The sequence below is a fragment of the Acomys russatus genome, chromosome 1, assembly GCF_903995435.1.
Source record: "Acomys russatus chromosome 1, mAcoRus1.1, whole genome shotgun sequence".
In the NCBI taxonomy this organism is placed as follows: Eukaryota; Metazoa; Chordata; class Mammalia; order Rodentia; family Muridae; genus Acomys; species Acomys russatus.
Window position 1 is genome coordinate 15,420,830 of NC_067137.1, and position 27,775 is coordinate 15,448,604.

Below are 27,775 nucleotides of genomic sequence, written 5' to 3' on the forward strand. Positions count from 1 at the left end.
CAAAACAAAACCCAAAACAACAACAATAAACAAGATCACAAAGAAGACAGGACAGATCTCAAGTGACATCAGTGTTTACCTCTAGGGAGATGGATGATGTCATTTTCACTTGGGGTGGGCCACATGGGAGCTTCCAGGTCAATCTCACCACGATGATGGTTTTTCTTCTCGATGGGCACATTGGTTGGCTCTGGCACATACATTTCTAAAAGAAGGAAGTATTTTACCTGAATGATGATGGGTAAGCTGCCTATTGGTGTTAATACATTTAATCCAAAAGAGCCTTCAGTTCAGTGTCCTTTGTCCCAGGAAGTGAATGGCTAACTCCCTGTGGAAGTATTTCTCACAGTCGTGGAACAAGCAGAGACTTTCTCCTCTCCCAGCCTTTCCTTGTGTCAAATGTTGGCTTTGCAGTTATGTGTGCATCATATCTACACTGGCCTCTGTCCCACCATACTTTGGTTCTTCATATCACCCCATTAATCTCCACGGGACATGACCTTTGCCATTCATGTGACACATCTGCTCAAAACTGAACCTTCCTCCTACTCCTTCGAGGTCAAGTTTATACTCTACACTTGACAGTCAAGACCCTAAACATCTTTGCTGCCATTTACCTTCCCCACCTGCTTCAAGAACTCACTGACTTAGGGGCACGGGCTTGACCGCTCCTATTCTGAGGTCTTTGGTTAGACGATTTCATGCCTACTAAGAGAGGCCACTCAGCCTTTAAAGTCCTGCGCAGGCCCTTTCTCCATGAAGCATTCCAGGGCCACGCTGCTTTACAGTGAAACTCTGCTTAGGAGCTTAGCCCTCGTAGCCTGTACCACAACACCCTCTCTGTTCTCTGAAATACTGAAATTGCTTTTGCTTGTGGCCTAGTTTCTGGTTGGGGGGTCAGCTGAGGACAGACTAGGGGAGCAAACAGAGTAACACCAGAGACAAGGGAAGAAGCCCAGAGAGCCAGTGACCCTGAAGCCAAGTGCAGAAAGTTTCAGCTAGGAAGGCCCAACCAACAGCATCAAGTGTCACCATTCGCCAAGCATGGCGAGAGCCGAGAAGGGCTTGCGCGTTCAGTACAGTTATTTTTAAAAAGTCATTGGACATTTCAGAAGTGCTCAGATAGGGTTATCTGTGTGAGGTCCAACGAAAGACCAACAAAGTTCAAGTAAGCACTATCTAGCTGCCCCATTTTAAAGTAGGACAGTATAGCCATGCTTCTAAACTGTCAAGAACCCCAGATTACTATCCCGAACACAAGATTCATTGACATAACGCTGCTAGGAAACAGGAGCATCCAGGTGACAATGGAAAAGCTCCTATGAAAGGGAGCCGATGTGTGGTCCAGACTGCCTGGGGAGTCTCTGGTGTGCATGGGATCAGATTGGGACCACTGCCTAGAGGCCGTCTCTGTGAAGCCAAGGCCCTGCAGTTCTGGGATTAGGGCAGGGAATAAAGGAGCTGCGTTGGCAGGAGGCACAGGGATAAAAGACTAGAAGACTGGGGGAGGGTCAAGGCAGCTGTGTGGACTCAGGTTTGAAACTGAGGTGGAATAAGGCAGTTGATGTGAGGGAGGGCGGGAGGGTGTGCTCAGCGGTTATGTGACACACAGGGAGAAGGGTCTAGCTGAGAGGTTGGGAAAAGAGGGCAGATCATGGTGAGGTAGGGGCTTGAACTGATGAACTTAAAAAGAAAATAAATAAATAAATAAATAAATAAATAAATAAAAGAATTATCCAGATATCTTCTTCTTTAATTGCAAATCTTCCGTTTTCACTCTGGTATACTTCATGTCATATTCCCGTCTGTGTTTGATCTTAGGTCTTTTTCCCTAGGGTGGTCCAACACTGAACTAAAACTATGTTATTCTGACAGAGCCTTTAATAGGTGGGCTATACTTGTGTGGCTGTACCTCACTTTATGGGTAGAGTATGCAAACTAGAAGAGGTATAGCCTTTACCTACAATGGTCGCAGCTTAGCAAAATACCCCGAGGTGTTTGTGTAGGAGCATTTCAGTTGGGCTGACAATGACCTGGGCCATGTTTCCTTGACAACACCAGGACAATGGTTTAGATACCTGGGCACATGGGGCAGCAACTTCCTTCCACCTTGATGGGCTGGGCACAGGGCAGTGGAGGACAGCTGACAGTCGAGCAGAGGGTCTGGCCTTGTAGGCAGTAGCAGTGTGTGCAGCTGTCAATGTCCCACCGTTCCTCATCAGCATAGGCCTTCCCACTGAAGTGACACACCACTTTCTTTGGAATCGTGTCTTCTGGTGAGAAAGAAGAGTACAATGTGAAATCGACTTGAGCGACCTGCAGAGCATCGTCTGGTGGGAAAGCAAGGCCAAATAGCTTGAGACAACAGCATGGTGCTTGGTGACCTTCAGGATTTGGTGAACTATTTGTCTCTCTAGTCCCAACAGTGTTGTCTGTCATTCTCCTTGGACCTTCAGAATTCTCTTCTTGTGGCTAGCAAGTGACCAAGGACTGCAAAGGCCCTTTCAAGGCCTACACGTAATTACACACAACTGTGGCAACCACCTGGGAATGCTGCTCACTGGGCAAGTGTCACTAGGCTGTCACCCACAATGTGACACAGAAAGGGATAAGGGGTCCAGCTGGGCACACTCACAGAGCCAGACTTTACCAATACTCATCCCCACCATTAGTGTGTTTTATAAACCATGCTGGAAGATGGCACGGGTAAGAGCCACAGTGCCCTAGATAACTGTTCCCGTCACCTTTCAGGGATATTGCATGACTTCTCACCAATAAGGACATTTCCACCTCCAACACAATTTTTACTTCACTTAACCCACTCTCCTCTCAACACCATCAAACTAGGGTTCTTGAGAACAAACTACATTTACAAATATTTTATTCTGTTTAGAAGTTTATATCATCCCCTGCCATCCTCATATGCCAGCCTTTCCCTTGCAAGCTCCCTGCTCTTCGTAACCTATTCGTAGTGATCACATTAAATAGCTAGTCTTTTCCCTCTGGGGCTTGAGATTGGGGTCCGAGCGAGCAAGCCTAAGGCGAAACTCCTTAGGAAAGTCGGGGTGCCCAGGGCACAGTGTTCCCCCTGGGGGGCCCTTGGGTGTTCTAATATCCACTGGACAGACACAGAGGATAGAACGTAGAACATCTAAGCACAGGAATAAAACCTGTATCATGCATTAAAAGGCATAACCCCTGATTCTTAACATTTTTTCCCTACTGTTTCATTAATGCCGCCTAAAGCTCAGCAGGGGACAATTTGGTAGTACTGAGAAATCAATTTCCCAGCATCTGCTAAAATGTTTATTTAGCCATATCAGTCCATGTTCCGCACTAGTGTTTTGATGAATCATCTATTAAGTTAACAACTCATAGGAAGGCTTTCAAATCAAACTGAAACACAAGGGTTTGCTAGGATGGATTCCTTAAAGGAGGTGACTTCGATGAAGATCTCTAAAACCAACTTGGGGAATGGGCTGAGCAGAGCTACAAGGTGTCCTTAGCTCACAAAGTATTCTGACCTCATCTTCATCCCAGGAAGAGTAGTTCTGGCAACTGAACCTAGAGTCTGTTATGCATCAGCCTTGTAGGGAAGGATTCAATCCTTTGCAAAATGTACGATTGCCTCCGTTTTACACAGCCCGGGAAGCTGCTCCAGGGATGGAGTAACATCGTTGCTGCCGCCGTTCTGTGTGAGGAATTGGGGAAGAGGAGGCTCAACTCCGTGCCCTGTCTTGGCTGTTACCCTTGCTGCATCTTATGCTGGCCGCGTGACAGAAGGGCTGAAGACTCTGTGCAAAGAGGCTGGACTCAGGGCCAAGTGCTGGGTCCTGTTTCTGTAGGGTCTCAGCACAGAAACTCATCATGCCTTAAGATGTCTAATAAACCAATGCTACTAATGCTTACAAAGTAATATTAGCTTCCAAAATGAGGCTGGGGTGTCAAAGATGATGGTTATGTGTTGAACGTCAATGAGGGCATCCTTACACGTAGCAACACTCACCACTGGTGCCGGCCCAGGTGTGGCGGAGGCAGCCTTGGGGGGTCCCTTACCGAAGCCCGACACAGTTATCACTACTAATACAGAGTAAACCCAGGTGGGGAGTGTAGAGGGTGGAAGGACCAAATCTGCTAGGAAAGTGAGACTTTTTCCTGCGATTGCAGGCGTTGGCTTTCCCTTAAGCAACGAAGAGAACAGGAAGGAGCTAGAGGGAAGGCACCCTAGAAGAGTGGGCGCATCCAGTGCCTTCTTGGCTCACTAGAAGGATAGGGAGACGTGTCAGGGCGTCTGGGGAGTGAGCGTGTGTTCATGAGTGTCCCTGGAGACACGTTCTGAAATGGATAACAAAGGCTTTTGCACCACAGTCGAGGCCTTTAGATCCTTCCTATAGCGTGGGGGAGGGCCCTTCTGAGTTCAGAAGGAAACTGAAATCCACCCACATGGATGTCCTCATGGGCTAAGGCAGATTGGGGACAGTGTCCAGGGGAGTTTAGATAGAGATCGTGGAGGTGGGAAGGAAGGGTGACAAGGCTTGAGGGGTTTCTGTGAAAGAACTGCTGGGGAACAGTTGGGAGGTGGAGCATGAGGAGGTGAAAAAGTCTCCCTTTGCTATCTTCTTTTTCTTTTCTTTCTTTCTCTCTTTCTTTTTTTTTTTTTTGTTTTTTGAGATAGGGTTTCTCTGTGTAGCCTTGGCTATCCTGGACTCGCTATGTAGACCAGGCTGGCCTCGAACTCACAGCGATCCACCTGCCTCTGCCTCCAGAGGGCTGGGATTAAAGGCGTGCGCCACCACCGCCCAGTGCTTCAATATTTTTTCTGATTAAAAATTAGTATTAAAAGTTCAAAGCAGCAAAATGACCATGAACACAGTAGAACCCGGTATGCTAGCAACCCACGGAGAGACCCGGCTCTACTGTCTCTCAGAGAGAGTGAGAGTTTCTGACCCCCAACAAGAGGCACGCAGCCCTTACAGAATTATCTTCCTTCACCAGGTGGCTGACTACAACGGGACCTGGCTGCTGGGCATCTTCACCAGTTTACCAGGATCCCACTCGGGCTCTATCCATCACCAAGGACCTCAGAAACATGTCCCTTTCAGCTTCAGTTCGCCTGTGAATGACTTTAATTCACATTTGGGATCAGATGTGAAAAAGTGGATGTGGAGATGTTCGGAGCACACCCGTCACCTGCTGGCAGCAAAACGTTTCCCACGCTGTCTCCGGTGAGCACTCTGAGGCCACCCGGTATGCACAGAGCCCAGCAAAGGCTGCACTAGTGTCTGAAGTGAGGTGTGCAGAGACCTGAAGCACAATGCTCATGGATTCACAGAGACATCACCCCTGCTCTCGCAAAGTCCACTTGAGTCAAAATACCAAAACTCTTCATAGCAACTAATTTTGTTTATCCAAATAGGGTATAAAACCTAGCCACACTGTGCTAATAATGTATTTCCATATGAAGCAAACAGATGTGACTCTTGCTCTCGAGACAGCCCCAAGTAACTTTACTAGGGCAAGTTGTCATCTGGCCCAGAAAAATAGTAAGATAGATTTTGGTTAATGAGTCTTCAGAGAATTACTTTTGCTTTTTCTTCAGTTTCCCTTGAGAAGTTAGTGACTTCAGTGTAGAGCACCTGCTGGTAGCTGGATGGACTATGGGCTTAAGAAACTTTCAGAGTGGGAAACGGGCAAGACTATGCGATTTGAGGGTCTCAATAATGAATTAATAAAGTTACTGCAGTTTTCTTGTAGAGACCGCTTAGCCTAAGTAAGACTACCTATAAAAGCCACTTGAAGCACATGGCCTGAGGAAGAGTGCAGGCTCGGGGACACAGATCTATGTGGCTACTGGGTGCACATGCTATTTTATTCTTACCACTACACCGATCACCCAGTTGCTTTGCTTACTCTGGCAATGACATCATGTTCTTCTATTATTCAATACTCAGGTTATTTATAACTTCCACTTACTGGAGGGCTGTTAGGTGCCAGGCACCAAGATAAATATTTCACATGTGTCAATTCCACTTGATCTCCATGGCTCAGTGGCCAGGGTCATTGTTTCAACCCCACAGAAAACTGAGGCACACAGAAGTAAAGTCACTTGTCAAAGGAGGGCAGGAAGGCAGGGTGGGCCAGGAACCAGAGCGGGGTTTGGCTTTCCAGCCCCTGCATGACTTCTGTCTCCCAAGCACAGTGGCATGCCTTGGAGTGTGTGGGGGAATCACCTTCTGGGGGGGGGGGGGTACCAGTGCAAGCCAAGCCAAGCCATTATTACTCTGTGGCTCCAGGAAATGGAGACCTCTTTCAACCAAGTGGCACACCATGGTTGAGGAGTGGTGATGGATGGCACGGCGGTGAGGACTCATGGGCCTTTCTGGAAGTCTCCCTACTGCATGTTGCTCCCTTCCTTACTGCTTCCCTTTCTCCCGCCCTCTCAGAGGAAAATGATGAGAGAAGTAAAACACCATCAGGTACGACACTGACACAGAACAACATTTACATTTAAAACCAGCACATGAGGAGTGGAACATGCCAGCAAACACGATCCTCCTTGAAGCACCTTTACTGGAGGCAGAGATCATGCTCCGATGGCACTGCCACAGCCTCAGACAGCTTTGGGCTTTCCCACCGGCAATGGCATCTAGGGGCAGTTCTTGAAATATTCAGGTGAGATGGTCACTAGGGTCACTGTTTGTGGTTTGGTAAGCTGTGGCATTTTGTTCCCTTACCCTCCACACCAGTCTTACCCCTCACATGCAATCAGAACGGCCTCTTTCAGGTAAGGGTTTGCTTTGCTGACAGTGTCAATATGGTGGGCCAGGAGCAATGGCTACATGACAGGGTCTGTTTAAGTCACAGGATGCTCCCTCCGTGTCTCTGTCTCTCTCTGTCTGTCTGTCTGTCTGTCTGTCTGTCTCTCTCTCTCTCTCTCTCTCTCACACACACACACACACACTTCTCTTCCTTGTATACAAATTCAAGCAACCGTATCCTGCACCATGTAGGTCCACATTAAGATTACACGATGCTTTTTGGGAGCAGAAGCCAGTGTGGTTTCCCCTCTCTCTGTCCTGGCTTCTCCTTCTATGAAAGGGGGAAACTGTCAAGGCCTTGCATGTTCCCTCTTTCTAGGCTGAATTCAACTGTTTCAACTTGACAGTCTTTTCCAGATAAGAAAAAGAGCTTTAACAAGCTGTGAAAGTTGGACCTGGTTTTTTACTACTTGTGCCGTTTTAATTAGAAGATAAAGTTCACTAAGGGCTGCAGCGGCCTGCAGTGCTTTCTTCCTTTACCCATAGTCACCCTTCAGTTTTAGAAGTCACCCGCGTGGACACACAGGCTGACTGCAACCTACTGCTGGATAGATGAGCCTCTGCAGAGGCGTCTCCTGACTCCTTCCTGTTCCTTCCACTAAAGGATACAGAACCTCAAACCTACAGTAACCTGCATTACATGTGAGCTCTCAGATTCTACCTCAGAGATAACCTTGGACGGACGCTTTGGGCTCTAATTCTGTTCTGGTAGCTGTAGTGTGGGAGTTAGTTCCTGGGAGGAAGTTAGGCAGCTCAAGAAATTGCATCAGTTCTTTCAAATCTCCTGCCACGATACAAAGTCCCGGAAAGTAATTTACTCTGGGATTCTGGTGGCCAAGAAGCTAAGTGCTGCCGTTGCTTTAAGAAGTGGTGTTTCTCCCCTCTGCTCTCCATCCTGTTTATATTTATCCAGCACAGTCCTACTCTGGGACATCTGTTCCTTCCACCGGTATGGAGATACAGGCACACTCACACTTAAGGCTCAGCTTCAGGGCACATACCCTCTGGGACAGGCTTCCAGAGCCACAGGGGCTTATAGTTAGTGGGTGTGCCAAAGGACTGGTCCACACTATCCCACTTCAATGTGGATACTAAGCTTGAAACTTTAAGTTTGTGTATGGAGTTTAGCGTGTTTCTGTATGTGCACATGCGTGTGTGCTATGTGTATGTGTGGATGGTGTCCCCAACTTATATTTTGATATAGTTTCTCCTACTGAACCCAGAACTCCATGACTGAGCAGACTGGCTGGCTAGCGAGCTCGAGGATCTGCCTGGGCCTCCTCCTTCAATGCTGGGGATGTTCGCTGCCATGGCTGGCTTCTTACATGGGTCCTGGTGTCTAGCCTCAGGTTTTCACGCTTGCACAGCAGGCACTGTACCTGCCGAGCTTCCTCCCTAGCCTCATTTCAGGTAAATAATACTTAGTGAGATCACTCAGGCAGGGATGAAAAGGGTAGCTTGTACAGCATGGGCATCAAGAGGCTTAGAAGAGGGAGTAGAAAAAGTGGCCAAAGATCACTAATGATCAGGCAGCGATGCAGGAAAAGTACTTAGCACAGTAGCAGTTTACACTTCCCACAACGCATCACAATCCCTCTTTGTAACCCAGAAAGGAGTAAGGCACAGTTATCTTATGTTTTACTTTCTGATAAGACACCAAATCCTTGGCCTGTGATGTCACTTTTCTTTATCAAGTTCAGTTGGGCAAATGCTAGTCATGAGATGTGAGCAAACCTTACTGAGAATCACTCTCCTCCCTGCCCCTGCCGTAAAGAAGAGACTTAAATAAAAACCGCAAGACGCGGGGATCTAAGTAAATGACCAAAAGGCCACTGGAAGTTAACAGCTGTATAGGCACCGACCCTGAGCATGCTGGCTCAAGGAGCAGGGTGGACTCCAAGAGTGCAAATGGACTTGCCAGAACAATTCCAATGAGGGAAAAAGACTGGAAAAAAAAAATCCAGTCTTAATCATTTTTATAAATAAGTGGTAAGTATTATTGCATAGGGTGGCTGCCACCTCTATACAGTATCTTTAATGACGTATAAGCCAGTGGACATTGAAGTCCTTTCTTCAAAACCCAACTTTATTTTTTGTTTATTTATTTCTCAGGATGTGAAGTCTAACTCCGCTATAAAGATCAAGAGAGAATTTCAGGGTTCTTTAGCACCCTCTAATAAAGTGGTTGCTTCAAATCAACAGAAGAATTATAAATGTTCCTGAGTTCCATGAACAGAAATCTGACCAACTGGTATGCAGAGACCTTTGGTTGATTCCCACTGCATGCAAAAAGGACACGGTTTCTCAGTTCATCCTTGTATTGAGGATCCACTGTGGCTGGTTGGGTACTTCAAGGATCAAGTTCAAAGAAGCAGTCCATTTTCAACTTTAAGTGAAGTCTTACTTCACAGTATGGCCTACTATTTCAAATAAGGTGTGGGGTGTGTGTGTGTGTGTGTGTGTGTGTGTGTGTGTGTGTGTGTGTGTGTGTGTGTGTGTGAGAGAGACATGGAGAATAAATGTATGCTAATGGAAAGCAGAAACAATGCAAGATCAAGGTAGCTCCAAAAAAGAAGAAAAAGAAATGCAACTTTCTTAAAGATGCTGGAGTACTGCATCTTTGCTAGGATGCCGGAGCACTGCATCTTTACTAGGATGCCGGAGCACTGCATCTTTGCTAGGATGCCGGAGTACTGCATCTTTGCTAGGATGCCGGAGTACTGCATCTTTGCTAGGATGCCGGAGTACTGCATCTTTGCTAGGATGCCGGAGTACTGCATCTTTGCTAGGATGCCGGAGTACTGCATCTTTGCTAGGATGCCGGAGTACTGCATCTTTGCTAGGATGCCGGAGTACTGCATCTTTGCTAGGATGCCGGAGTACTGCATCTTTGCTAGGATGCCGGAGCACTGCATCTTTGCTAGGATGCCGGAGTACTGCATCTTTGCTAGGATGCCGGAGTACTGCATCTTTGCTAGGATGCCGGAGTACTGCATCTTTACTAGGATGCCGGAGCACTGCATCTTTACTAGGATGCCGGAGCACTGCATCTTTGCTAGGATGCCGGAGCACTGCATCTTTGCTAGGATGCCGGAGTACTGCATCTTTGCTAGGATGCCGGAGTACTGCATCTTTGCTAGGATGCCGGAGCACTGCATCTTTGCTAGGATGCCGGAGTACTGCATCTTTGCTAGGATGCCGGAGTACTGCATCTTTGCTAGGATGCCGGAGTACTGCATCTTTACTAGGATGCCGGAGTACTGCATCTTTGCTAGGATGCCGGAGTACTGCATCTTTGCTAGGATGCCGGAGTACTGCATCTTTGCTAGGATGCCGGAGTACTGCATCTTGCTAAGAAAGCTAACTGGTGGGATGTCCCAGCCTCTGTACCCACAGGAGATGATTCATGCTGTTAGAAATCCTCTGCCAGCAGCATCCAGGGATCCTTCCCAAGTGTGTCCTTCTGGGAAGAAGTCTCTGCCCATCCCTTATCACCAGCAGGTAGGAAATCAGGCTTGACCTCTTGTACAGGGATAAGCAGTAAAGGACAGATGCTGCTACACTCTGAGACTCTCGTACCAGCCTCTGGCACGTTGCAGAAGGACTTTCCATACAAGGCCATCCTTGGGCAGGGGCTGAGGCAGATGCTGTATCTCAGAGGACCTCCTCGAATTAACTGCAAACATGTACATTTCTGTGTGCAATGTTGGATGCCCAAAAAGGATGCTAAAGGGAGAAACAAAAACTGTGCATGGGTTACGCAGAAGGAGGTGTTTCCTAGGGTGCAGGAGAAGACGTAAGCAAACTGAAATCAAACACTGTTTATTTTTGGCGCGGTAACTTTAGACCAGTTCCAAAGTTAGTACAGTAGATGACAACCAGAATGTTTTCCTTCTCACACCCTCTAAACAATACGCAAAAGCCCACTCTCTCTCGCTTTCCTTTCCATTACATCTTATCTCTTTCTTTTCATTTAAAGGTCTTTAATACCTATTCTGACAATGAGGGTGACAATCTGGGGCTGAGGAACGGTTAGAAGGGATGCATGACTCTTTCCTAGAAGAGCGTGCCCTCCACAATCAACAGTTGTTGTCCTGGGGTCACAGAGAATACCACACAAGGAGTTCATGGAGTCCTCATTATGATGCCAGCTCCTGAAATCCAAGTAATGGGTCCCATCTTCTCACACTGACAATGTCTAAAGGACAGTGAGGTAAGCACCCCAACCGCCCAAGTCTTACAGAGAGCATGCGATTTCTACCTAGGCCACAAGAGTGGCCAAAGAAGCCATGGGCTTTTAAAGATGAGCAAAGACATGCCTGCCCATCGACCATCACTACTGTGTTCCCATCCTTCAGAGGGTCGTCACAGAGATGCGCTGTGCTGGCCTCTCTCCTGGTGAAACCAGAAGCCCCACTGCATCATGGAGAGATAAATGGCACTATCTGAACATTGTTCAGACTGGCTGCAGTCTGTACTGCAGGAGCAGGGGACCACTGAGGCAGGGTGAGCTCACTGCGTTTACCTCTCCACACGCAAACATGACGTCACCTCACTTACATACATCTCTGAGTAGCACAGGCTTCCTCAGGAGGCAACTGAGGTGGAGCATATCCTGTCACCAAGACACAGAGCCAGTGTGTTTCAGAGCTGTGATCATAACTCTGGCTCCAAGGCAAGTCCCTTATAATGTACACACGTTTTTAATCGTAAGGAAACACATCGGAATATTGGATTCTAGTGTCCCAACATTATGACTTAAAGCCACATAACATTAACCGCATGAATTCTGAATTTTAATGATGTTGATGCAAATGGGTGTTGTGTTTGATTCTGCCTGATATACATGCATACAGACCTCTAAGAAGGCAGTGTTTGGACAAGTCAGTCTGAAACACACACAAGCGGAAGCACAAGGAATGCTGCACAGCAGACTGATGTGCTGCAATAGAGCACTAGCCTCTCACTTCTTAGGGAGCCATTCTTCTGCTCATTCATTGGAGATTGCTACACAATTATAGTACTGTGGTGCACTGAGAAAGAACAGAGTTCTGACTCAAGCCAGGCTAGCTTGGCTCCTTGCGATAGTGTCACTGCAAATATTAATATAGACTGACACATAGCAAGTGCAAAGTATGGCTATGTGCTAATCAGACAGAGGCACCTATAAGGAAAAGACTGAGCTATAGATGAAAACTATCCTTTGATGAATCATCTATCAGAAAGCTCATTTTCATAGATTTTAAAGGTCTATATTAAAGACATTTGGAAATGACTCTAAATCATATAAACAGAATATCTTAGCTTCATTCATATTCAAGTTATAAACCACATGTTTATGTTTTATGTGTTTAATAAACAAATGGCTCTTATCCCAAAATAACTAACGTTTGACAAGAACTTCTTAAGTTGATTTCTAGCTGTGATTCTCACTATGTGAGCTAAAATATCAAGTAAAGTAACATGGAACTACAAATGAATATATGCTTACCATACCATAATTTTCAAGGTAATATTCTGATTAACACTTCTGCCTTAGCTAACAGTGTGGCTCTGTTCTCCTAGACCAGCCTAGTGGCAGCCCAGCTGACCGGGACCTAATGCAAGACCTCATCTGTTAGACTAAGAATAGTCTTTACAACAAATGGAGTGTTCTTTCCCTGGGATAGCTGACCTGGAAAAACTGAATCACAGGCCTAGGAAGGGTCTGTGGGACACTCATGTCCCTACCGCTTGCCAAAGCTGTGGGCAGGGTACGAATCTCAATGATGTGGTGAGTGTTGGTGGGGGGAAGGATACACATCCTCAGTGATGTGGTGAGTGTTGGTGGGGTGCTAGCCACTGGTTACTCATTTGCTTTCCCCTGGGAGTCATGGAGTGGAGATCTCACTCAGCCCTGAAAGACTATTTCCTCTAGAAAGGCACGAGAGAGGCACATAACATGCAGCTGGTAGCAAAGCGAGGGTGCTGTACAGGAGCCTGGGCCCTTATAGTGAAGTACATCATAACAGAGGCTCCCGTGGTTCCCAGTAGCCACCTATCATGCCTGCTACCACGTACCAGAATTTCCAGAATGTTCTTCTCTACCTGATTCACACCCACACTATTTTCAAAGCCATCTTTATAGTCAGAAAACCTATGAAAATACAATCTAAGCTTGTGTGTATTTGCGTAGGAAGGCAGAATACAAAAAAATTAGAAAATCAATTAAGATGCTCCATTAAAATGATTGGGTAATTACTACTTAGTTTCGTTCGAGTAGAAGGATAAATTCCCTAATGATGGGCATTATAAGCAATTAGACAAAGCTGCTCACTTTTCAAAATTAATCACCAATCCTATTAATTATGTCTGTATTACACATCCTACTAAATTACCACACGTAATAGGAGGCCTTCACACATCAAAGGAGAACCATTATCACCGCACATTGGTGAGATGATAATTTAGCTGAAAGGAACACAAACACTTATAATTAGAAGCCCGCTCTTAGTAGGATCACCACTTTTCATTACTCTTCTTCTGAGAATAGTATGAGAATTCAAAGGAAAAAGCAAGCAGACGTCTTGGTTTTGATATGAGAAGTCAGTTTCACAGTAGCTGTGGAGTTGTAAGAGCAACAGCTATCTAGAAGGAGACCTGGGGCCACGGCAAGGCCAGTGCCCAGGTGATCTGTGCGGTCCCCAGGGGGGTGTATGCAAATATGCAGACTGACAGTCTGGGGTGAAAGAGAATGCCCCAAACAGGACCCTGTGCAAGCACTGGTCCTCACTGCTCTCCGGGGAAACAGCCTGGTGTTCCAGAACGCGGAAACAATGGCCTGTCTCACCATGTGTCCTTTTCTAGAGGACTCAGGGTCTGCATCTCAGGCAGAGCTCTGAAGTCCTTTTGGGAATGCTGGTGTTTACCCAGGCTTGGGGCCTCTGTTGAGGAGCCACGCTGGTGGAAAGTCAGGACAAATCAGCTGGTAAGAGAAAACATCTCCCAATAAAACAGGCAAGTCAGATAGGAAATTTCTACATTACTTCATGAACTCAACCTCAGTGCTTGACTTGCGGAGCCACGTGAGGACAGGAGTAATTTAACAAGAGTATTTGCAAAAAAAGTGTGACACAGACAAAGGCGTCTTAGTTAGGAATGCAAGCGTACAACGACAGGTACGGAACAAGAATCATAAATACAGCACAAGTTAAGCTTCCGGATGGAAAAATCTCTCATGTTCCCTTACGATGAGTCCGAGCTTACAGAATACAAGCGCACATACATCGGTGGGTAGAAGGAGAGGTCGCTGTGGAGGGTACTGAAACCCGGGCCATGACTGAATCAAAGTGCCAACAATCGGACTTAAAGCACAAGTCGCAAGTTTTGGCCAAATGGATCTTTCTTCCTACACTAAATGAGAATGTATAGTCTAAATGATTCAGGAATTGGGAGTATGAAGGAAAAAAGAAAAAAACAGAAGACAGAAACACCGACAGGAAATACTAAGGTAGGAAGGGTTCTTCCCCGAGTTCAGGGACTTGTTTCTGTGAGGAAGAGAAGTGATATATCATCATCACATGAAAACCAACCTATAACCCAAGTAACCAGCTTTACCGACGACGAAGCAACGGAGCACAAGGGGAGCTTGCAATTGAACAAAACCATCTGAGAATTTCAACAAGAGAAATTTGCTCTTAGATTTTTTTCCCCCCCCTTTGAAGCTAACATGGAATTCTGAGGCCTCCTGAGCTCTGATTTCCCAAGGATTAGCCATGTAATTCTGGGTGGTTCGTTAATTCTTCCTTTTATCATTAGAGCTGTGATATGTAAACAGGACTGTACTGTCGGTATTCCTGCTGTGAGGACTGCATACTATCCTGGTTAAATCTTGGCTTTGGATAGTTGACAAAGGGCAGTGACATCTCTTGTACAAAGTTTGGTCAGCTCTTTGAAAAGTAAGGAGCTAATTTTGGGTGTTTATCTTGTTATGTTTTTAGTCCCATTTAGGAACGATGCTTACGAGTATCTCTTCCCACTGGGAAACCACCATCCATCCCAGTTTCTATAGATGTTCCTCATCTATAGTTGATATTACATCACAATTACCCAGTTCTCACTCCAGAGCCTGCCAGCTCAAAGAATAAATTATATAGATGTTCACTCAGAGGAAAGAACCCAGCTTTCAAAACGTACTGCTTTGTATTCTTTGTGTATATATACTGAACACACACACACACACACACACACACACACACACACACACACACACACACACACGTCTCTCTCTCTCTCATCACACTGTGTATATCTAGCTCCGTACTGTGGCCTGAAACAATTTTTTTCTTCTTCTTTCCCACCTACTCCTCCACATCCTTGCAATGACTTGTATCTAGAAAGCGTGCAGAATCCACTGGCACTAAGCGCGCAATGCCTGTTAACTAACGACGACAGACATGTGTCTTCATGTACTACCTGACTATGGGTCCACTGTGGGACTGAGAGGTGTCTTGTCTCTCATTTGACTTGAGGATGCAAACGCAATTATGACAGTGAGGGCCTGGGGAGCCATGGCTGTCCTTGACTAGAGTTGCCAGCTGTCTCAGTCTTCCCTTCTGGTCCCCAGAGCAGCATCTGGCTCACGGCCACAGGAACAGTTTGGTATGGATGTTAGGTGCTAATATTTGTATGTCCTCTGCTTGCAAGAGGAGGCACCACAGGTTCTATCAATTACTCAACCTCACCCTGTGCCTAGGCTGTCAGCATGGACAGCCATGTGGCTTAAACAGGATCAATTAATTGCCCCATAAGACAGGAAAAAGCCAAACAAATGGAGATTTGATGAATATTTCATATTGAGTTGGTCTCAAGGGAGAGGAAAGTTTTATATAATAAACATTCTCCAATATGGGGAATAATGTGCGAGGGTGACTGCTGAAAATAATTAGGTAGAGACAGCTATGATATCGAAAACCCTGAACCTGCAAAGGGTCCCAGTGGAACGTAACAGTGCTATAATGTCATTATACTCTGAGACAGCGTCTATTTATTCTTCACGCATTCCATCTGGGGAGCACATCTTCCTCCTGACTGATGTTCCTACACTGGGTCTGTGTGGCACACCAACCAAGGAAAACCAATTTAAGAAATACTAACTGATCTACGCAAATGGCTGTCGGTGTTGATTTAGTGGTGACTGGGGGTGAGGTGAAAGGTTTTTCCTTTTTCTCTTGATCTTACCTAGGCAGTAGGGACAGCACTGGCCTTTCCTCAAAACAGGTCTTTCACAGGACACGGAAGGGCAAGACTCAGAGTAACAGCTAATCATGCTATTCACGCACACGCAGCTGGTGCAAACGTCAGGCTTCCAGGACTCTGCTGCCAGGAATATGTCCCCTTCATCATTTTTGCAGTAACTAGGCACGCTCTCATTATGGGATGTGGAAGGCTGAAGAGGTTCATCTGGAAAAATGAACATATAGGTCAGCAAAGACAGTTCTTCAGGCTACCAACTACACAGCACAGCCAAGTGCCAGTCAGACTCACGAAGGTGCTCCCCACTTTTAAGGCTCTGGGTGCCTCATTCAAAAAACAAACAAAAAGCCCTGTCACAAAATCGGGAGCTGGATTCTAGCAAGGCCTTGTATTTTAAAACAGAATAACAGTAGGAGAAGACGTGTCATTGAGCTGCTGTCAGGTGCTTTTACATGATCTACTCCAGCCTTTCTCCTTTTCCTTAAGCAAAGTCTTCATTCTCTTTGGAGGCTCATGGGACCTGGACCACAATTCCCAGAATCCCTTGCAACTGGGCATGGGGCACCTGATCTAGCTGAACTTGGGGTTAATGAAGGGATTTCTAGGGATGCCCTCATTTTCTTCCAAGGGTGGAGGCACCGCTACCACCAGCCCTTCCCCATTCTTCCCGCCTTGAAGATGAGTCTGCTGCCAGGCTGATCTCAGCCACTGAGTCACAGAGTGAGATCCACTCCCGCTATAGCTTCTTGTAAAATATGTAAGATAAATCCCTAGTTGTTTAAATTTTATAGCCAACGCCATCCTAACCATGCAATACTCCAATATGTTTCCCCTGCACTGCACTTCCCAGACATCTACCTTTGACATTCTTAAGTTTAAATATTCCCATTAGTAAGGGAAGGGCTAACAGCCCAAATCAAACAGAAGGACACTGCCCAGGGAAACCATAAGCAAGCCATCTTTGGCTGTGCTATCAAAGGCCTCTACATCAAGACAACTTGAAATGGAAAGGGTGTCACTAGGAAACACAGATATCTTTTAAGTACCCAGAAATTAATGAAAATTAAACCCAAGAGGAAACCTGAACGAGGGAGGCTTGTACTTTAGCAATGTCACCATCTCTAATGAGCCTAAAACCAGCCACGGCAGTGTGCCAAGCAAAACCCTAATCCAACCACGCTTTCTCAATGGACACACGGAGGAACGTTAGCTTGTGTGTTTCTGGATCAGCATAACGAACGCTGCTGTTCCCAGCCTTGAGGCAGCGGTGCAAGGCGGACATGTAGTGAGCGCATGCGGCAGAAGCTCCAGCTGCAGCATCTTTCTTCCATCTGTAGCATGAACACACCTCACCCTCCAGTGAAGACCCAGGCAGCTGCCCCCCCGGGGGCCCTCTCTGAGGGTCAGAGGGGAAGCAGCACAGTGAAATCAGGCAGAAGACTCTCCTTAACCAAGTACCTCTCCTCTCATCAGACCAGAAAACAGTCACAAAAGTACACTTAGTTCCACTGGCTCCTGCTCACTGTGGGGCCTGTTTCATGGACGGTTCATTACATCCCATGCATGCTCCGTAAAATAAAGATGGGAGGATGGCATTCTGTTCTCAGTGGCCTTTCTAAGGTCATTTATGCCCACAGAGAATTTCTTCTTTAAGAAAGAGGCCACTGCTAACTTCACTTTTGGCTGAAAGTAAGCACAAGTCGCATTGACCTGCTCCAGGCCCTGAAGTCCCAAGGATCCTGCCGGCTGCATTAGCTTAGCTCTTGCAAGCAACATTCTAGATGTGCAGCATAGCACTTGCGGATGTTACTCTTCAAGTGTACTGTGATGTACAGAGCACCAGTGTCTTATGGTTTAGGATAAGGGAGAGAGGCAAACATGGTGCTCACACGTATGTTTCAGGACCCGAGAGGCTGAAGCAGTGTGAGTCCCACGTGAAAAAACACCATTTTATTGCTGCAGTCTAGTTACGAATTGAAAGCCCCAAAAGATCCACTAAAGAGTATCATTTAAGTATAGTTTAGTCTAGCTAGGCTCTCCTTCACATATCCAAAAGGAGCCTCTGCAACGCTGATATACAAATAAGAAAGTTCCAAAGCGTAATTAATATGAGAGCCAACACTGAGTTATCCATATATGGAAAGAAAAAATATTAGTCACCTTGGCTTACGTTTATAAGTGAGAAGAAAAAGCCAGGTATAAGATGACAGAGTGCCACTCAAACATAAGAAAAAAAAAAAAACAAACCAAAAAAACAGAAAGCCAAAGCTAGATTGACAGGAACTCAAGGGCCTCTGCCATGCAGACTCTTACTGGAAGCCAGGCCCAACTCTGGCCTGGGCCTTTTCCGTCTCCTCTTCCTGGACCAAATCCCCGAGAGCAGTCAGGTGTCCCATCAGTGAATCTGGGCTGGTGGAGCTACAGTGATGTCTTTCCTACATCCCGAGTCACTCAGGCCCTAGCCCAGGGGGCAGAGGGGCTTTCTTTCCTCACATCTCCCTGAGCCACCTGCACCCAAGCCCTCCTTCTCACGGTTCTGCTCTGTGCACCATTGTTTTCTTAATGGTGTTTCACTCTTTTTGTTTTTTAATCTCAGGACCCCCAGGGCTCAGTGACTAAATGGATATGAGCTCACTATCATGAAATACTTCCTATCAGGAGGATGTGGATACTCACAGAGCTTCCATAACAGACAACCACCCCTAGGGCGTGCATCCATACGAACCGGTGGTCATGATAAAAACACGGTTGGAAGAGGTCACAAGCACCCTAAAGATATGACACATATGGACTACTCATGGTAGCCAAGATTTTACACTGGTTAGGTCTGCCAGCATAACTGGCTGCTTTTTTACACCACAAACCTATACCAAGATGATACCTTGGCTCAAAGTTAGATACCGAGTATGCTGGACAGGAAGACAGAACAGGATCCTGGGCAAGTTAACTAGGTATACAGTGGAAGAAGTGGCAAAACATGAAGTTTGTGTCTTCCCGTGTAAAAATTGCATTACTATGTGCTTAGAAGGTACGTGGTATGGTTTCAGCTGAAAAAACCGAGAGGATTAAGCATCACCAAGTAAAACCAGCTGCTCTGGGAATTTTAGGCATCGAATTAAATCTGTTTTTTAAAAGCCGCTTATTTTAGTGTTAGCAGAACTACTATTTTAGTTATAGAGCCAGTAGTGTAGCTCACGTTTAATATTGTGACAAGTTTGCATTATATTTCTTTCATGATTAAATTTACCTCCTAAGACCCAAGGAATCACAGGAAAAACACAGAGGTAGGCCGGCCTCATGCACACGCCAGGCATACCCGTTCAACATTCTCAGTCTTAGTAATAAAGGGCTAGGGAGGGCATGTGAATATTTTCCAAGTATTTTTACAGCCTTTATAATTTCAAGGAGTTTTATTTGTATTATTTGCCAATAACCGGTTTTCGCATTTGTTAGAGACAAATGTCTCTTGTGAGATGACTTTTTTACATGAGAAAAATCATCAGGAATGACTTGGTCTAGAGGGCCTGTTTGTGTTCTGTGTACATCCTCAGTCTGAGTAGTAAGGCTACAGAGGGACAAGGCAGGACGAAGTCAGCCCTTCCCTTTCCATGTCACCTCGGGTGCTTGTTTTTGACTGGATTATGTGGGTGGTAGGTAGTCAGCCAGATGTTCCCATAGATGTTCAGGTCTACAGAACCGTCGATCAAAGCTGCATCCTTCCCGCTTCCCACTAAGTGTGCGCCATGCTGGTTACCTGTACACTGTGGGCAGCAGGAGTCCTGGGTGCGTGCAGGGTTCTGGCAGAGCAGTGGTGGGCACACCTCGGTCTCACACAGCACCCGGCCACCATGGCAGGTGCACTGTGTACAGGAGTCAATGTTCCATGTTTCCCCTTCCACGAAGTACTCTCCTCCGGGTGCATGGCAGATGGTAGGGGTGCTGAGCTCTGGCTTCTGCACTACAAAGTCGTCTGAGGAAGAATGCAGAATCAGAATATGATAAAATTAACCACTGGCAGCTTCTTTGACTGTCAGAGCAACTGCAGGTGTCTGCTTTAGGGGCGAGAAACCCTGAAGTGTCTCCAGGATTTCTCTCATCCTATTCTTACCCTAGGAAGCGGAAAGGAAAGAACAGATTCCCAGCCAACAAACAGAAGACAAAGAGCTCACTGCAGGAAGTGAGGTTCGAGTGGTTGCGCCTGTCAATAGTCCTGAGGGAATTCAATACGAATTAAATTACAGGGATGCTCAGTCGCTGGAGCATGCCTGTGAGTGTGCGGGAGTCGGCCAGAATAAAGATCGCTCATTTACTGAGCACTTGTTATGGTCCAATTATTTCCAGGCTGGGCACTTCTCACTTATTTATTTCATCTCGTTTCTTCCTTCCATTGACCTTGTGAGAGAGGCAGTATTATTCTATTTTACATATTTTGAAAACTACCATCTCAGAGCATTTAGCACAGTCAAGGGGCTGGAACCAAAGTCAACGGGTATTTGGATAATGGATATGCCTCTAGATTAAACAAAACTTCAAAATGATGGATGTCCTGTCTACTTTAGTATCTTGGGATACTGAGCACTTTTATGCCGGGAAATATGGCCCACTGTCAAGGAGCCACACCTCGCCCCAGTTGCCAGGACCCTGAGCTAGATTGTATCTACAGAATCAACAGTCTGAACCGCTCCCCTGAGACTAAACATTTGGTGGACAATACCATCACTGACCTGGGACATGCCCAGAGGCTGATAACAGTGATTCCTTTTCCCAGAGGCAAGGTGGCTCGGGGAGATTTTAATGCTGCAATGTCTACAGAGGCACTGGGAGTTACCCTGATGTGATGTGGGAAGTAAGAAGGCATTAACCGTGTTCCTGGATTCCAAATACAACAAGCACTTCAAGAAGGTGTTGACAGCGGAGCATCCCGCCGAGAAAGGATCTAGAGACATGCTCCTGGCTCAGACCCTGGCTCAGACCCCGGAGCTCAGAGGATGTTGAGGATTGAGAGGAACCACCCCGAGTAGAAACACACAGAGCTGAGCGCTGCCTCAGGGCTCTTACTTACAAAGCAGTGGGTAGTGTGAGAACCCACAATACTGATGGGATACCGTGGTGTGGGGTGACTTTCAGGTTAGGAAGCAGCTTTCAGGACAGGTTTCTCTCAAGAACTAGGAAAGTCTGGGATGTAGACGAAGCAGACACACTCCAGAAAACAGGCAGCTCTTTTCTCAGTATACGACCGGCACAGGAGGAAGTCATGAAAATGTTGGGGGGACAGGATGCTCAAAGTATATTTCCTGTGGCTTACAGTGAGAAAAAATATCTTGCATTGAAAAGCTCACATTGGAAGATTCTCTGATGGCATTCAAAAAGGGCTTCTAGGGCACAGATAACTGGCATCCTTTGAAATGCGGGTAAGTAGTGGGAATCACCAGAAGACAGGTGTGTGCAGGGGTTTCACCTCCCTAATGTGTTTGCAAAACACAGAGGCTGCAGATGGTGAGGAAGAGGCGAAGGATGAGGAAGAACACAGGAGAGTGCTATTTGATGAGCGCAATGCTGAAGAGCTGGGGAGCTCTTGCTTCACCCCAGGAAAGCACTGCTGACTCCTGCATGGGAGAAGTAAGACACTGTTCTAAGGAAGGAAGGAAGGAAGGAAGGAGTCCATGGATACAGAGGGCCATTCAGAGTTTCTAGACCAAAGAGCCCACATACAGCAAACCATTAAAGATTCTGAGAAAAAACAAGCAACTCTACACAGGCATGCATAGGAGTGTTTTTTGTATATGTATATTTAGAAAGTCACAATATGTGCAGTCGTGTGTGTGTGTGTGTGTGTGTGTGTGTGTGCGTGCGTGTGTGTGCGTGTGTGTAGGCCAGAGGTCTATGAGGAGCATCTTTCTTATTAATAACTATCTATCATCTGTCTGTCTGTCTGTCTATCTATCTATTTATCTATCATCTGTGTTTAAAGGTCTTCCACTGAACCTGTCTGTCTGTCTGTCTGTCTGTGTATGTATGTATGTATGTATGTATGTATGTATGTATGTATGTATCATCTATCTGTGTTTAGTGGTCTTCCACTGAACCTGGAGCTCACCCACTAGGTTTGATTAGATGTGCTGTAAGTCTCAGGGATCCTTTAGTCTCTATCCCCCACCCCCACCCCGACCCCCTTGCCTCCTGGTACTGGAATTACAATGTGAGCCACTATGGCTGGCTTTTTTTTTTTAAACTGAAGGTCAGACTCAGGCCCTCAAGGTTGCATAGCGAGCACTTTACCAACGGAGCCATCTTCCAGCCCCAATACTTCGTCAAAAACTACATGCTGTAGAATGTTTTGCATCTCCCAACTAGAGAAAGGCACTTCTGGCTCCACTGACTGCAGCTCTGCTTTGATCTGTGTCTTTTTATTTCCACCTGTCTAGCTCAGACTTCTTCGCTGGAGCAGCTGACAGAGAGCCAGGTGCAGGTTCCCAGTCAATACACGCCTCTAATAAAGCATGTCTTGAGGGAACAAATGATTTTCTCTTCCTCAAAGAACTGGCAGACACAGAATTCTACCTCACCAAACTGCTTCTGACCTGGGACATCATGGCTGCTCATATTTTACTTGCAAAGTATGTGAAAAAGGAAACAGCTGATAGAGAACACATCTGACTGCATTATGGGAAAACAAAACAAGACATTTATTCTGCATTTAAGTGCCAAGTGCAAAGGTATTTGCTGAGGTATACAGACTGTGACAGCGGAGAGGGTCTTGATGTACAGGGAGGTGGGGCAGGTGTAGCCTGGCTAGCATGAGTTATCGTCCTCATTGTTATTAGGATGTGTGACCACTCCAAATGTCTCTATTTGGCAAGAGTGTCATCCCAGGTCCGTTACTTTAGAAAGGAGCAACGGCCACAGATTTCAGTAATTCTCTCCTCCCTCCAGAATTACTTGGTAAGTTACAAGCTTTTGTGAAGTAAAACTCTCACTCCCCTTCAATTAACTAAAGCTAAGGTCTATAAGCCTAATATGCTAGCAGTGACCTGAAGGGTTGGATTTACATATAAGTCTGCAAACCTCTAGGGGGAAAAACTAGTCCAAAGAGCAATACAATTGAGTAAACCATTCAAAAACATGGAGGACCATGTCCATAGCTTTGGAATTTCCTTTGGTCCTTGGCTAATCATTCACTGCCCAACTCACTCTGTGGTTGTTAATAACAGAAGCCACAGCGGCTGAGAAGTGTCCTGAGGACTGACCCCACAAGGCGGGAGCTGGTTGTACAACAATCGGGCAGTCGGTTTTTACCTGCACATGACGGGCAACACTGTCCAGGACGAATGGTGGGGTTGCCGCAGGCAGGCACCGGGCAGGTGATGAGAGCACACATCTCCCTTCCGTTGTGACAGTAGCACTCCCGGCATCCGTCATGCCAGCTTTCCTCATTCTTATGATGATGGCCGTCCATGGACAGACATGTGCCTGACAGGACAGGTGGCCCAGCTGAAGTAGGGACCTCTGGACAGACAGAAGGTAGCCTGGTAAAGAAGCAGCTACGGCATGGGAGAAAGCTTGTAGCGCCTTTAAGTTCAACAGAACCTGGTCACCAAAAACGATGTCCAGGGAGGGCACAGAAAGGCTTAGGAGAAGAATGCAAATCAACAGGCTCCAAATTTTGAAAAACAAAGAAGAACGGAGCTTGCAAATATGCTTACTACTGAGGGAGTACTGCTGACTTTCACTTTATATGATAAGCATTGCAATATATATACATATATGTATACATATATGAATATATATATTCACCATTCTAAAAGCTTCACCCAATGAGGGAACTCTGCCCCTCCCCCTGTAACTACTGGAGTACTAATTCATAAGACAGTTGAAGTGATCGATTACATTTTTGTTTACTCTGAACTCCTTCAAAATACTAAAAAAGTTAACTGTTCAACTTTGAAAAAAGAATGCTCCAGAGATATTTTATTGTTTGATTGGCATATTGTCCGATAACTTCAACAAACTACAGCATGGTGGGGGAGGGGCATCCAGGCTGGAGCTGGGATAAAGGTTGAAGAAGAACTCTGGGTGCACAGTCAGGGGCTTCAAAACTGTGTTACCAGGGAATGCCCAAGTGGACAGGAGTTTAGAGACCCCGCCACCCCACCCTGCCCTCCCAATGCCACAGTGAAGCTCTTTACTGTAGTACTCCTTCTCCTGAAGAAAAGTCTGTATGAGGAGGCCCAGACACTCTGGCTTAAGGCAAATGTTTCTAAGACAAGTAACAGTGAAGCCCCATGAAGTGATTAATTTGGTCATTGTGTTTTAAATTCTGTTCTGAGCCCTTTTAATTCTATTGCAACGAAAGGCAAACAAGTGGTGTCCTGTGGGAGAGTGCCACAGGGAGAGTGGTGTTTGTTTCAGAATAGGTAGTAATCACTTAAACCAGTCCATTTAGGGGACGCCTTTCTGTTCTATCACCCTGCTTCCAGGAGGACAAAGGGCTCACACTTACCTCTGCACTTGCAGATAAGACAGCCATGACTGTCCTGTTGGAAGCCCAAGGGGCAGATCTTACTGCATGGCAGCTCTGGACACTTCTTACAGCGACAGATGTCACAGCCATGCTTATTCTTCCTGGGTAATTAAGATTTTGCCAGAGGTCAGAAAATCAAGAAGTCTCAAACGATGCACTAGTACTCAGACCAAGGACCAATGACATCAGCATCTGAGCTAAAACGACGGGACTTCTGCACCCCAGACTCCTGGGCCAGATGTAATTAGCTCTCGTGATGAAGGCTTAGAACTGCCCAAACACGGATATGCTTCTGGGATGTGGCCCTCCCCAGCGACACAGGTGAGGGTTTAATTAGAAAGGTGGCACCATAATATAAAGGATGAACTGCAGTGAACAGAACGGTAGGAGATGTATCGTTGGCCAGTGTTGGGAGATCAACATTAGAGAAATTTTGTCAGGGCTGTGGTCTTTCCCAAGTGGCTGTATTCTTTGAGAAGTTCCATATGCTAGTAAAAATGTTAAGTACTGAAACTTACATGTGGGAAGCCTTCATAAATGTTAATAAAAACCTTCGGCTGGCCAAGCTGTTGACTGGGTAAAAAAGGTACTTGCCACCAATCCTGATGAACTGAGTCTGATTCCCAGAACCCGTGTGGTGAAAGAAGAAAGTTAACCCCTGGAAAGTGTCAGCTGTTTTGCACATGCTCATCACAGCACACACACTGCACACATACACACATATAGATGTGTATATATTGAAAATGAATGAAAACCCAAGGTGTTGGAGGCTAGTAATTATTGATTGTTTTATTAGGGCTGGAGGGTAACTTCATTTTGTATCAGCAGTTAAGTTATACCTTTAAGTTTATTCTCCCCCCCCTTTGTGTGTGTGTGTGTGTGTGTGTGTGTGTGTGTGTGTGTGTGTGTGTGTGTGTGATGTCTGGGTGTATATATCATGTGAGTACAATTTCCCACAAAAGACAGACAGAGCAGCAGATACATGGATCGGAATTACAGGGGGCTGGGCACTGTTCAGGCTTACCAAGCAAGCATATGTGCTCTTAACCATAGAGCCATTTTTCCAGTCCAAATAATTTTATCTTTATTGGTATTGCACTCATGTCTTACAGTTAAGAATAGTGACAATTAATACTTGGGGCCATTTTTTTTTTCCTAAAACAGGATATCATGCAATCCAGGCTGGCTTTGAACTAGATGTAGACTCTGCCTTCTAACTGTTGAGACCTACCCACAGCATACCCCTACCATCTTCATAAAAAAAAAAAAAAAAAAAAATGTTAGAACTTGGTAGCTGGAGAATTAAGATCCTGAGTTCAATTCCTGGAAACCACATGGTGGCTCACAACCATCTCTGTTGGGATCTGATGCTCTCTTTTGACATGTAGGTGTACATGCAGACACATTAAAAAAAAAAATCAGAACTTGATGCCTACATTTGGAGACAAAGCTCATCCCACTTCTGAATCCCCTAACAGTAGGGCCCCTCTTGAGTTACACCCACCACTGGCTCATTCAAACACACACAAAACAGCTCCTGATGCAAGTATGAGGACCTCAGCCAGACACTGACAAATACGTACAGGAATCCAAGTGGACACAACTTCTCACACATCGTGGGTCTGCACTTCTTGGGCCGTGGGCGGCACTGACAGAGCTCACAGTTGTGGATATCGGTGAGGAAGCCAAACGGACAGTCCAAGGTGCAGGCTTTTTTAAGGCCTACACACAGTTCCTCTCCTGTAGAGACACATGGATGGTACGTTTCTTTCAGTGACAACAGACCAGAGCACACTATGGCTTCGATGCCCACCCTGAATTCTCCCACCTTAAATAAGAGTTTAACTTCAGTTCTACCAAAGCCTCAGCCACAGTGCACAGGTATAGCTGGGGCTCTTTCACGGTTCTCACAGCATGGCTCCGGGTTTTGATGGTGATATGTGAAATGGAGCCCCACTCTGGAATGGAATTCTGAAGCCTAATTGAATCTGCTAGGCCTGCGACAGTGGGCTGGTCACCACCAATAAGTAATGACTAGGTGCAATTTTTCATAATTTTGCTCCTTTAGTCACTTCAAACCACTGAGGATGATTTATGCTAATATACAGCAATCAGAAGTTTATGGTCCACATTTGTTTCAGACATTTCATACTGCTTGTCACCAGAGGCTAGATATGTGTCTGAAGACTACAGTATACTTGCTTGTGGGTAGCAGGTGGCACCACAGAACACTACATACCGTGCATTTGGGACTTCTTTCTTTGGAAAACGCCTGTCTGCTACACGACAGAAAGCAAACCATCAGTGTTCTACTTAGCACATTTGCCCTACTGTGTGGACCAATATCCAGGTGCTTACAGGTACTTGGCTGAGCGTTAGAAGAAATGTTCATGTTAATGTCTGTTACTAATGACAATTTGAAAACTTTAAGGTATCCCTTGTTAGCAGAATCTGGAGTGGTGTTTAATTGTTTTCTGTTACTTACTGCATTATTTTAAGAGTTAAAGTGAAAGGGGAGGTGGAGGAAGCAGTATGTCGGAGAAATCACTGAAGACGTCGTAGCCATTTGAGAAGGGGGTACAGTTAAACAGAAAACCAAAGAGAAGAACAATGACAAGGCCAGGTAGACACACCTTGGGACAGAAGCCAGGTAGATGCGCCTCGGGGGCAGAAGAGCAATTTGAGGCCCATCTAAGTTAAAAGCAGGGTTTGAAAGAGCATGAGCCACAAGGAAGGAGGCTGACCTGGTGGAAATGCAAACACTAGATTGCTGTCTTGTAGAATGGTAAGGTAAGGAACAGCTACTGCTGTGAGGGTGACAAGTGAAGTGTTATTTCACGTGGGCATCCCAGACATGTAAATACTGCACCAACGCACAAGTCACCACGGAAGCCACCACACATTTGTCCTGATCCACAGACAAGTCTTAATAGCCCAAAGTTAAACACTAATTACAATGGATAGGTGAGATGGGTCCACGTGTTACGTAAACGCCTCTACAATAGAATCTTAGAATCCCTTCCATATTTTATTTGCTGTCTTTTACAAAGGAGAATAAGGAGAATGTACTTTATGGTTTTCTACTTCATCACTGTCCAAAACTTTTCATTACACATATGTATTGTAGCCTCATGGGCCTGTGTACCACACTGTGAGGCAACTAGTGTTAATCTGCATCCTTAAAAGAGAAAGTGTAAGCAGC

At 45.9% G+C, this 27,775-nt stretch overlaps 1 protein-coding gene across 1 annotated transcript in view; it reads right to left on the minus strand.

Moving 5' to 3' along the window:
* Crim1 (cysteine rich transmembrane BMP regulator 1) overlaps positions 1-27,775 on the minus strand; it is a 173,435-nt gene that overhangs the window by 3,816 nt on the left and 141,844 nt on the right. Inside the window, exons 9-15 of the mRNA XM_051166903.1 lie at positions 26,157-26,313; positions 24,553-24,674; positions 23,349-23,558; positions 19,807-20,022; positions 16,038-16,259; positions 2,079-2,273; positions 80-205 (exon numbers count right to left, since the gene is read on the minus strand). Coding sequence (XP_051022860.1) covers positions 80-205; positions 2,079-2,273; positions 16,038-16,259; positions 19,807-20,022; positions 23,349-23,558; positions 24,553-24,674; positions 26,157-26,313 — 1,248 coding nt within the window. The remainder of the gene's footprint in view (positions 1-79; positions 206-2,078; positions 2,274-16,037; positions 16,260-19,806; positions 20,023-23,348; positions 23,559-24,552; positions 24,675-26,156; positions 26,314-27,775) is intronic.